Source organism: Dama dama, chromosome 14 (genome assembly GCF_033118175.1).
Source record: "Dama dama isolate Ldn47 chromosome 14, ASM3311817v1, whole genome shotgun sequence".
Classification (NCBI taxonomy): Eukaryota; Metazoa; Chordata; class Mammalia; order Artiodactyla; family Cervidae; genus Dama; species Dama dama.
This window is the reverse complement of record NC_083694.1, coordinates 17,269,635-17,282,473: the sequence shown is the minus strand read 5'-3', so window position 1 is coordinate 17,282,473 and position 12,839 is coordinate 17,269,635. Positions and strand designations below refer to the sequence as shown.

Below are 12,839 nucleotides of genomic sequence, written 5' to 3'. Positions count from 1 at the left end.
TCACATTTCTGACCTAAACATGGACAGCATCATCAAAAAGTGGCATTTAGTAACAAAGATTGTATCCATGGCTTATAACCTTCTTTTTCCAACTCACTGAGATTGACCTGATGTGCTATAGTAGAGCAATACTTACTCATAAATTTCTGTGGTCTATAAAATATGGGTTATCCAGAACAGGATTAGAATACCTGAGAAATATTTCCCAGTGTGCACATTTTTAATGTAATCTCATAGGAAATCCTCATTCCATCCTGTTGCTTCAAACACAAGTTAGTATTCTTAGCTTAACTCCAAATTATGTGTATAACTCTAGTTCAGACACTCACACTTTAATTTAAAAGTAAACCTGGTGGCCAAAAGAACACTTCAAACTCAAGAAAAAAAATAATAATAATAATAAAAAAAAAAAAAAGAAGTCTCCAGTGAAACAACAGGTTTCAAATCCTCCATCCCATAGTTACATCCATATTTTCTGTCTTGTTTCCTAGGATTCACACAAGAACAAAAACCGAAATCTGAATTTTATTTAAAACTTTTCCTCATCTCTTTCTATACTCATCCTGGGTCACTAAGGACCTTGGCTCTTTCCATTCAGGACATCCACATTCCCTTCCTTGTGCCTTGAAGTCCTTCTCTTGCTGGGAAAATCAGAGACAATCAGAGACGGTCAACTGGTCCTTAATACCGTGGGTCAGAAATGGCACAAACTGGTCACATGACTTCACTCAGATGCAAGGAGCCCAGAAAATATAGTCTCCCTATTTGACAAGAACAGAATCACATGGGTGTTAGTGAATTTTCTGGATATTCACCACAACTTCTATCTTCTGTAGTGTTTTTTCAAGTTTCATTGCTGCTAATAGTGGTTAGTGATGTCTTTCTCTACTTTTCTGAGTCTTTTTATTTTATGTTTGATCAAGAACTTTGTGTACTCTTACTTTCCTTGTCCTTCTCACCTGCCACTTTCAATGTTTGGTGTATAAATTATTATATAATCATTTTTACATAATAAATTTCTCTAGTTTTTATATTTATCATCAATTCTTAAACTTCTCCAATCTTAAGTTCTGGAGCTTGCTTCATCTCTTTGTCTTTTAGATAACATTATTGGAAAAATTTTATAATTACAGTTAAATAAATAAATGAGCTACATGTTCTCTTAGTGCTCATATGGTCAATGTGTGTCTGACTATTTGTGACCCCATTGACTGTAGCCTGCCAGGCTCCTCTGTCCATGGAATTTTACAAACCAGAATACTAGAATGGATTGCCATTTCCTTCGCCAGGGGACCTTCCCAACCCAGGAACTGAACCCAAGTCTCCTGAGTCTCTTGCATTGGCAGTCAAATTCTTAACCATTATGCCACCTGATTTTTGCTTAAATAAGAACATGTTTCTGCTATCTTTGCACATTCTCTTTTACCTACATAAGAAAAGTTTCTGTCATATTTGCACATAAATATAATGACTTAGATGTGTATGAAATTCTTGGATCAAAATATTTTACCTCAGAACTTCTTGAAATTTTTCCATTGTCTTCCACATTTAATGTTTCAGAAGATAAGTTTGAAAGTTGCCTGATTCTTTTTCTCCTTTGCAGATTGTCTTTTCAGTTTAGTTGATTTTCAAAATGTCATAAGTTTCTGTATGTCTTTGGATATGTTGCCATTATTTTTGCTAATACTGTATATTAATCTATTCAATTTCTGGATATAAAACTTCATTTTGAGTCATGTTTTATGGGATATTTTAGATCCATGATTATTTATCCCATTTATTTTTCAAGTCAATTAGATTTTTCTCTATTTTCAATATCTATAAATTTTGACTTTCATTGCCTTCTTCTTACTCATTTTCCTTTTTACTTTTTCATATTGTTCATTTTTAACTCAGTATTTTTTCTGCTTCCAGTGCAGATTTTAATTCCGACAAGCTTTTTAGGTTTTATTGCTTTCCTTTCTTCTTTAAGAAGGTCATTTAATATCTCTGTTTTCACATCTGTCTTTTCATAATTAGAGCTACATGTTTCCTAAAGCATCTTTTTCACAAAGGCATGTCCCTTTTGTTATTTTTAAGAACATCATGCAAATGTTTTATAACAATTCCACTGATTCACATAGAAGTAGCATATGAAAACCAAATTCTCCTTTTAAGATTCTAGAAAATGTTTCACTTATGCTATTATATAAAGAAGCCTTGTAACTCATGTTTTTCTCTTTTAAAAAGGAGAAATATATTCCGGTCCAGTTTTTATCAATCCACAGGGAGGGTGGGATTTTCTGGGAAACTTCTCATTCCAGTTATTTCAATTTGAACAGTGTTCCACTCTCAGAGTCGACTCAAGGTCAGCAATCTTGAATTTTGCGCTGGCCTGTAGAACTGAAGATGTATCTTCTGTCTCTAAGATCGTTTGCTGTCTTAGAAAGAGCCCACTGACATTTGAAAACCTTGTTTGAACAATGTCAAAGGACACTTCTGTGCATGTGCTGCTCCCAGAACTTTTCATAAAAAAAACTAGGAATATGAAGATGATTTAATCTGTTTAATGTGTTTCAACTAGTTTTCTGTGTTTTGGCCTCTGCACTGTAATGTCAATGAAGGGAGAGAGTGGCAAGCTGAAGCAGATGTTGGTGAGAAGCAGGGTGGTGCAGAAATCTGGCATTATTGCCTGGAGATGCTACCTGCTTCTGGTTAGAGGAGCCTCTGTCTCATGCAGTAAGATATAACTAGTGGAACTGAATCCCATCTTTTCCTTTCTTCTTTGGGACAACAGATTTTGTTCTATTTCGAGGAGTTGACATATGGCACATGACTAAGAATGAGCATTTAATGGCATTTCATCCACATATTGATATATGATCCTCACTCATCTTGAACCTACTGTGCTAGTCCCAATATTTTCAATGTATATACACAAGTTCATTCATTGGAACTTGACAGAAGAGATTTCAGGCACATTTAATAACTGTGATTAAAGACCCATTTATATTTTTAAGTAGACTTTGAAAGTACTTCCTTAATATTATATCTTTAGGACTTGGATTTCTAAACAGCCTGCTCATGTAGCAAACTAAAATACAAGATGAACTTCAAATCTACCACAAGTTCCTTTATATCTTTGCTGCCATAAATTAATGAGGAATAGTACTGTAGGGCAGCAGAAAATAATTCTAATGATAGAAGGAACTTTTACTCTCACAGAACCCAGTTGCTTTGCTACACTTGATGAATGTTATCATTTGTAAAAATATTGAGAGACATGAAGAGCCGATTCCTGAAAATGGGTAATAATGGCCTCATTATTAAAGATGCTGACATTTGTAACAGCAGAGAAAAGAAACATTTCAATTCCCACAGTTTTCCAAAGTAATTACTAAAGATCGCTTACTATAAATTCTTTCAACTATACTAATATACCAGACCTTTCTAACTATTGCTGGATGTTAGTTCAATGCAGTAGTGCATTCAGGAAATAAAACAAAACAAAAAATCAAATCAACATTCAGTTTTTGTGTAAGACCCCCAAGATTTTAACGAACAATGATTCTTAAAAGAAAGTCATACAACTCCCCAAACCATATTCCTTTCCATGGCCATACCCAGGATCTCATATACTTGAGACACTGTACTTCAATAACCATGCAGAGAAATGCCACCTTTCCCCTCCCCCCGCCACCCACATCCTTGCCTAATTTTGTGGAACAATTTTAACACAAGCTTTTACATACAATTCAGGAGCTTTCACATACAAAACTCCACCTTTGTAATCCTGATACAAATTAAGGTGATAGATCCTGCTGCAGATCTTCAAAAGCAATGTTAATGTAAGCAGGGCAGTAATTGCTTCCTAGCTAAGAAAATATGGGTATGGGGTGTTCTATGTCTTCTTTTCAAAGCATCATGGTAGGAAGATCACAAAAAGCAGAACTTAGTGCAAGAATGGAGAAATTGTGCGGAAAGGGAAAAAGAAAACAATAGACTGGACTTTGAAAGAGCTTGTCTACATCACAGAGATACATGAACTAGGAGAAAAGGATGAGAACCTTGATCAAAATTCAGCTAGGATCCTTAAGGAGAACATACTACATTACTCTGGTACATCAAAAGTGCACATAATAGGGTAGCTGTCTAAGCAATCTTCCAGGTGTTTATCAGCAGATTTTGTTAGCAATTCTAAAAATTCTCAAGTTTTAGCATCTGTGTCAGGACATACCCTCATCTATATTAGCATAGATTTCTTCTTTAGAACCATTACTTATGAACAGAGCTTTTTGTTTTGTCTTTGTTTTTGTTTTTTTGCCCTGTACTGCATATTTTTACTTTACTCTTAATTTCCTTTTTCAAGTATTAATCAGAGTTTTGAAGATTGGTTGAATACTTATAAGTAGCATAATTAAAATATTTAAAGGAAATTTATAAGTTTATTTTCCTGTGAAGTTAAGAGTCTATGCAATTAATTATGAGATACAGATAGAATCAACTTTGTTAAAAAAATAATAAAAATAAAACCCAGCACTTTTCTAAGGAAAGTTCTGCAAGCTTTCCCCTTTTCTCATTCTAGGAATAGCTAATGATAGAGTGTATTCTCTGTCTTTCCCTCCTGGGCCCTTTTATATCGGCTACACTTACAGTGCGCTGTGTTTATTGTTAACAGCTTTTCAAGACCTACAAGGTGATGTTGAGTATTATACACTTTTTTGGAGTTCTGCTACCTCCAATGAATCTCGAAAAATCCTCCCAGATGTAAACTCTCACGTCATTGGCCACTTAAATCCAAACACAGAGTATCGGATTTTCATCTCTGTTTTCAACGGAGTCGCCAGCATAAACAGTGAAGTGCTGTATGCAACCACTTGCGATGGGGGTGAGTCCAGATTTCAAGGGAAACTCGGCTTCAGAGATGCGAATGCAATTGATTGATTCTCGCTGAGGTTGAGATCAGTCATCCTTCCATTATAAAATTTCCGGTGTTGGAGGGAAGGGGGTTGGAGCTAAAATGCTTAAGTGCTGGCTGTCGTCAAGTGGCAGATCAATAAGTGGTCCCACAGAGACAGCTGCAAGGCTCCAATCACTGGGTATTAGCCCAGTTTGTTCCTGTTCTTTTCAGCCTGTGCTTAGTTGGGAGCTGAATTCACATCAATACATGGTGACATTTAGAAACATTTTTTTAAGAATTGCTTTCAGAAGCAGGATGCTTTTCACAAAGACAGCCCAGCACAGGGAGGGCCTTCCCTGAGTCACCAGAAATGGTAGGTGGAAGTTCAGCCTCTGAGAAAAATTGCCTGTGACTCATTTCTAAGCCAGTTAGCAAGGGGGAGGAAGCCAGGGAAGCAACTTGTGAATCTGAAATGTGTTTGGAATGGTCTTTCTAATCTTTTTGGCTTTATAAAGTCTCATTATAAACATTATAATATCATTACCTCCCAAGCAAGCGTTCCAGGTCATTAGCAGAGCACTTTAAGTGTGGAACCCATTTCCCTTCGTGGTGCCAAAGGTCAACACCTTTTGTTTATAAAATAGAATGGATCACAAGGACAATTTTTCAACTAGTTAGGATGGGCTCTTATGATAAAAATAGGTCTTCGCATAGTTATTTCTGACAAGCTTGAGTAATTGTGTAATTTAACGCCAAGCAAGATTTTTTTTCCTAATGTTAGATTTCATCATTACCTATGGTAATCAACATTCAAAATCATTTACATAATGACAATATTGCATTATTGCTTCGTATTGCTTGAGTTACAAGCTAGTAACATCAAATGATTTTTCACGTTCCACCAGCCGCGATGTATTTGAGTTTTATTTTTTGCTTAAGGAGCAAATTTTCTTTTCTTTTTCCCTGGGAGGTATGGAGTGAAGGGATGGGAAAAGAGACAAATAATAGATATGTGTTAGTGGTGCAGATGGGTGAATAATTTATCATCATATCCCACTGGTCACATAGTATTGAAGATTAGCACTATGCTGGTGGTATAAAGCATTTTACCACCAATTCTTATGGTTTCTAACTGAGAGTATAATAAGCCAATTTCCAGAGGACTACAGACTGTGATAACTTCATCAGAGGAAAGCAGATAAGCAACAAACCCTTTGCTCGACCTAAATACTAATCTGCGTTTAGTTTAACAAGTGCTTTTTCAGAGACAGCTGGAGTTTATTCAGTTTCTTCCTTTAATTCTAGAGCCTCAGGGCATGCTTCCTCCAGAGGTTGTCATCATCAACAGTACAGCTGTCCGTGTCATCTGGACAGCTCCTTCAAACCCAAATGGTGTTGTCACTGAGTATTCCGTCTATGTAAATAATCAGCTCTACAAGACTGGAATAAATGTGCCCGGGTCTTTCATTCTGAGAGAGCTGTCTCCCTTCACTGTCTATGACATCCAGGTTAGAACGTTGTTTTCCAATGGTTAAGCTTATGGGTGTGTTAAATAAAACTTGCTGGGTTATGTCTCTTAGTGGATGCCTTCCACCTTGGTTACAGTTTGTTTGGTGGGGAAGAAGAGAGAAAAGAGGGAAATTGATTGCTGTGGGCAAACACAGGAGTCACTGGAGAGGAGATAATAGTAATATGGAATGTGATGGTGAGGATGGTGATGGTATTTTCACTGGCAAAATGAAGCAGCTCAAGTGTTTGCAATCAGTCTTGCCAAGCAGCTTGCCTTTGTCCTGGTTCTTTTACTGACATCAGAATCACAGTTAGCCTATGATTAGAGAGACATTCTTTCTTCTCCAATTTCACCATTTACTAAATTTAATAGCTTTAGGGAAGTTTTATAACCTCTGTTGGTGTCAATTGTCTCTTTTGTAAGTACAAAGGACTAGATGATTTAAAACATTCTATTAACCTCTAGAATTCTGTAATTCTGGATGCAACAACAACAAAAATAAATGAATATGTGGCAGATAAAAATATTAAAAAATTTTATTCAAGCATGAAAGAAAAGCGTCTGTTCACCCTTCAATATATGTTCAATGACCCTCACCTGTATGAAAACAATTATATTTAAATTTTTTGCATTTGGTCCTCTTTGAGGATCTAATGAAGTCAGTGTACACTCTCCTAGAAAAGTATGTATATATTTATATGACGAAAGTTAACATGCAGTTTCGGAGAGCGCATTGACCGTTTGAGAGTGAACTCCTGGGTCTCTTTGAGGTCTACTGATCATAAAAGTAGAAAAAATATAAAGGACACTAAGGCATAGAAAACAAGAAACTTATCCTCAAGAAATTGGGAATCTTGTTAGAGCAGGAGAATATAAAAGATAGCAAGGCTAAATGCAAAAATTAATGATAAAAACAATGTTTCAGAAGCTCAAAGTTTATAGAGAAGGGTTGCCATTTAGTAAATTTTTGAATAAACTGTGCACTTCTGGGACTTCCCAGGTGGTACTAATGGTAAAGAACTTGGCCGCCAATGGAGGAGACCTAAGAAACACAGGTTCAATCCCTGGGCTGGGAAGATTCCCTGGAGAATGTCATGGCAACCCACTCCAGTATCTCTTGCCTAGAGAATCTTCTGGACAGAGGAGTGTGATGGGCTACAGTCCATAGGGTCGCAAAGAGTGGGACACCCCTGAAGCGACTTAGCATGCATGTATGCATGCTAGTCTGACTCTTTGTGACCCCATGGACTTTACATTCTGTGGAATTCTCCAGGCCAGAGTACTGAAGTAGGTAGCCTATCCTTTCTCCAGGGGATCTTCCCAACCCAGGGGTTGAAATGGGGTCTCCTGCATTGCAGGCGGATTCTGTACCAACTGAGCTTTTGGGAAAGCCCAAAATTTATAACAACTTTGTAAATAATTTTCAGAAGATATTAAGCATGAAATTTTTATTTGACCACAGGAAACTTTTCACTGGCTCTGTTCATTAAGTGAACATTCCCCTATCCCTTGTTCCCACTACATTTGAAAGTGAAACATTTGTAATCATCTAGTTACAACCAATGCATTAACCTCTCCCACTACTAGGCTTGGCATCCTAAGAAAATGACATATAAAGATATTTAGTAGTAAAAAAAAAAAAAAAAGATATTTAGTAAAAGAAGAAAGGTACATTGCTTATTTTTTAGTACATTCCATGATTTCCATCTACCCACCTGAGTTTATCTTAGCATGGATCAGTGAACTGCTATTTCTCTTCATGACTCTTAGAGGGAATCTGTATGTGGATGTAGATCATTGATCACATTGTAAAATAAAAATCACATTCGAAATACCTAGAAATGCAGCTTAATGGACAAGTTAATGTAGAAAGTTATGAAAGATTTACTGTATTTTCCTCTTTGGGGCCCTGGTGGAGAAAGCCAGCTGAGTCCTCGAAAGGCAGCATATTCATTTGCTTTATCAGGACTCAGAATACATCCAGGGTAGGAGGGTTGGGGGTGGTTGTGGTGAGATCACTGGATTCTGTGCATGCATATCCAACGCCAGCCTTCTAACCATGAAGCAGGGGTGGATGTGTAAGCATTCCAGGCATGTTCCACTCTGACAGGCTTCACTCAGATCTGTTTGTTTGAGTTGCTAATGGCCTGAAGTGAAGAGAAGTGAAAGTTGCTCAGTTGTGTCCTACTTTTTGCGACCCCATGGATTATACAGTCCATGGAACTCTCTAGGCTAGAATACCAGGAATCAAACCGGGGTCTCCTGCATTGCAGACAGATTCTTTATCAACTGAGCTATCAGGGAAGCCCACTAATAGCCTGAAGAGAGTGTATTTTGATCTGATACAAGGAAACAGATGAGGAGACAAAAGACCAAATTAGAATCTAATACTTAAATTTTGTGATTGGTGGCTAAGATATTCTTAATAACTGTAAGTATATTTTTGTGACCCTCCTCCAAGTCCATAAATACTGTACTTGAAATAGTTATTGCATTACTGGAAATTTGATTTTTATCAAATTTCAAAATTTTTATTTATGATGTCAAAGATAATTGGTCTCCATTTAAAATGTGCACTTAACTGATAGGCCTAATACTTTAAAACTAAGATTCTCTTTACTAACCCCCTCTATAAAATAGCCATTGATTTTAAAGTGGACATGTAGATGCACCACAACATCTGTTTTTTAATGAATCATTTTGCATAGACCTTTCTAAAGGGACTGCTCATTCATTTTTTTCCTAAAATTTTTCTCTTTAGTATTAATATGTAAACCTTTATATTTGTGTTTCATCTCCATGTTATACAACATAGCTGTAACACCAGAAATATGCCCCAAAGATGGAAACTTGGAATATTACTTTAGTAACAAAGTGAAAAAGTATTGACACATTTCTCTAAAATCAGAGTAAAAGCTTTCTAGAGAATCATTTGAATAAACCTAAGTAGTTTATAACTTAAAGATGTGCTTATTATTTAGATAATAAAATGATTAGGGTACGGTAAAGCCTGAATCAAATATTTAATTTCATATCTTATCAGCTTGATCATATTCCTTGAGCTCTCTGACCCTTCTATTTGCGAACTTGTGAAAACAGAGTTGTGAGGATTCACTAAATTATTTGTTCAAGTACCCATCATAATATTTGGCACATAAGAAGTTCAGTTGAGCTGATTTTCAGTTACTTCACTATGCATCATATAGTCATATATTTCCCAATATGTGTGAAGTTTTATTGTCATTAATACTATCACAGCAAGTATATTCATCTCCTTGTAAGTTATTTGGAATTTACTGAACATGCTTTAATGTTAGCTCAGAATACTATATGGCATAAATAAATCACTCAACAGCATTATAAAAATATGCCTCAACTCCCAATTAGGTGCCCCATGAACAAAACAACATAACTACTATATACAACAAATACCACATTTGTCTTTCCTCAAATGCCCATGGAAATTCAGAGAACTGCTTTGCTTTAAAGTTCAGTATTAGTGTTTAAGATTCATCAGCATGTAGTATCCTCCATTTATGTATTAGATACAGAAAGTAAATTATCATTGGTAAAAGTGCAGTTCCTCTTTGGTTTAACCTTTAATGGAGAGCAGAAGGGTGTCACTTTATGGATGGTCCACAAGCAATCTCTTACATGTTCATCTGTCTCTCCCCTGCTCTTGTTGAATATGTTCTTTGTGTTACTAATGCTTGATGAACTCAATTTCTAATCTTTAGTTATTCCACCCTCCTTGGTTTTTATTCAGATTAGGTGGCAGAATTAAAGGGTGAGTGATGAGTTTCTGCTGTGATTAAGGTAGAAATACAATTGCAGCTGGAACAAATGGATATAAAATAGCTCAGCCATATTGAAAGTCTTCCCTAGACCTCATTTTTCTTCCATTAGAGATTAGCATTGAGGCTATTTGTTGTCAAGTGTCAAGGCTTCCAGAAAATATCATCATTACCCTACCTGGTTATAGATCCAGAGAACAGTATGCAGTGATAACATATTATGCTTGCCAGCTGTCAACTAAGCATCTTCCCTTCTTTGTTAGTTGTGCTCCAAAGAGATGAATATGTCTGTCTCTTTCTGAATAGTTGGAACTAGAAACTAAACATTACCATTTGAATCACTCTATCAATTGTCCCAGGCTCATTTCCAGACTCTATTTTGAGTTTGTTCCATTGGACTCAACATAAAAAAATTAAGACTTAGTAAACCCCAAGATGCCGTAGAGAACTATAAGAAACACCTGTGAAATGAGAGTGGGTGGGTTTCAGTCTATCAGCAGTCTATATTTTGAAAGTAGTTGCAATTATTGTTTTCTAAACTAACATTTGCAGGTTGAAGTCTGCACAAAATATGCCTGTGTAAAAAGCAACAGAACCCAAATGACCACTGTGGAAGATACTCCAAGTGATATACCGACTCCTACCATTCATGGCATCACTTCAAGGTACCAATTCTTTATCAGTTAATCTAAAGAACTGACCATAAGCAGTTAAAATAAAAATCAAAGCTATCATTCCTGCCATGACAATCTCATTTAGTAGATTACTATGTGTGTAAATCAAATTTTTGATATTATTAGGTATTGATCCTCAATGGACACATCCCATAACATTTAAGCTTTGATTTTTCTGATTGTCCAGCTTCACTTCCTTTTACTTAGTAATCTGTGAAAAATGTTGGAGTGCATGGAAAAGTTGTCCTTCAGTTAATTCTTTTGTGAGGCAAATAATACAGTTTTACTTAGAATGACTACCTCTTAATTTAACCTCTTTGAAAGAAATTAGACTTAGGTATATCAGATTTTCCTAAAGCTAGAAATAGCTGTAAAATAATTAGGGGAGATAAATTATTGGATAACCTTTACAGTTGTATCAGATTCTTCATGGAATCCCTTTATCTTTGTGTACTCTTTTGTTGCTGAGCAATGACCATGGTTTGAAAGTGATCCTCTTTCAATTCAAAATTAGCAATTTAAGAGGAAAAAAATGTAACATCAAGGTTTCCAAGTCAAAAGTAATATGAAATTTTCGCCTCTCTGTGTCAAGTCAACGGTAGAGAAAGAAATCTGAGTATTCCCACATCATATTTTTGCCCTAACCAAATGAACTGCCTTTCATCTACACACACACACGCACACACACAGTTACGTCCCATATACACACATGCACACTGACTGAAATAATTAACATGTTATAAAATATTTCAATTCTGAAGGATTCCTTTATGACATATTGAAAATTATAGGTCTTTTTAAAATCATTTCAAAAATAATCTATACTGATTTGGAGAACTAGTGATTAAAATAATCAGAAAAACTCAAATAATTGAATTCTTAGATGTTCAGGGCAAAAATAGTCCTTTCTTCTTGAGTATATCTTCTATCAAACACATGATGATATCTGTCTAATGTGGGGTGCATGCATGCTAAGTCATTTCATTGGTGTCCTACTCTGCGATCCTATGAACTGTAGCCCTCCAGGCTCCTCTCTCCATGGGATTCTCCAAGCAAGAATACTAGAGTGGGTTGCCATGCCCTCCCACAGCTCATGTGGGATATGTTAATTAATCAATAATTCACTCAACAGATTTTTCTCATCTATCCACATGATTGCCTACCTTTTCGGGGGGAAATGGTCAAGTTTAAGGGACACCAGAGACCTTTATTTATTTTTTCAGCAAACATACTTGTGGGTATAGTAATATAAGAGGCAAAAGTAATACAAAGTAGTGTAAGATAGGGCTCTAAATTTTCACAGTTCCGGTCAACTGTGGGAGACGTTGCCTTAAACAAACATTTATAGAACAGAGTGAAAAACACTGTAATAAAAAAAGTTTATAATGTGCAAGAAGTGAATTAAAAAAAAAAAACCTCAACTCTACTCATAATTATCAGTGAAGACATCATGAAAGATGTGACATTTGAGTTCATTCTAAAGAACTCAAGGAAGAAGTATAAATAGGTAGGTGGATGTTGTCAAATTTCTTGTCTGTTAACATCCCCATGACTCAAGCCTAGGTGAATGGCATAAGGGAATATGTCTTAGATTACATATTTATATGTAGCTAAAAATGTGTAAGGTTTTTCAGAAATTGAGCAAATATCCATTTGAGACTGTCTCTAAGATATCTTTAAGAAGATTCTTGTGGATGACAACAGAAAAAATATTTTTAGGTGGGTTTAAAGATTGCTTCTCCCCAAATATATTAAATTGGTGCCAAAAACAATTAAAAGGGCATATTTATTTTTTTAAAAGAGCAAGAAAAATGACAAAGCAGATGACAAGAGAAGGTAGATTTTTAACACAATTATGAAAGCAAAATTTGCCTTGGGAGATGCACTTGCCAAAGTGGTAGTTAGCAGAGGGAGATGATGACACAAACAAACTAATTTGCTCTGCAGAGAACCTCAGTGTCCGAGCACTTAACAGACTTTCA

General features: G+C 35.9%; 1 protein-coding gene across 1 annotated transcript in view; it reads left to right on the top strand.

Annotated features, from left to right (window-relative positions):
* Window positions 1–12,839, top strand: part of USH2A (usherin) — an 892,942-nt gene that overhangs the window by 614,124 nt on the left and 265,979 nt on the right. Inside the window, exons 44-46 of the mRNA XM_061161192.1 lie at window positions 4,658–4,867; window positions 6,185–6,387; window positions 10,736–10,848. Coding sequence (XP_061017175.1) covers window positions 4,658–4,867; window positions 6,185–6,387; window positions 10,736–10,848 — 526 coding nt within the window. The remainder of the gene's footprint in view (window positions 1–4,657; window positions 4,868–6,184; window positions 6,388–10,735; window positions 10,849–12,839) is intronic.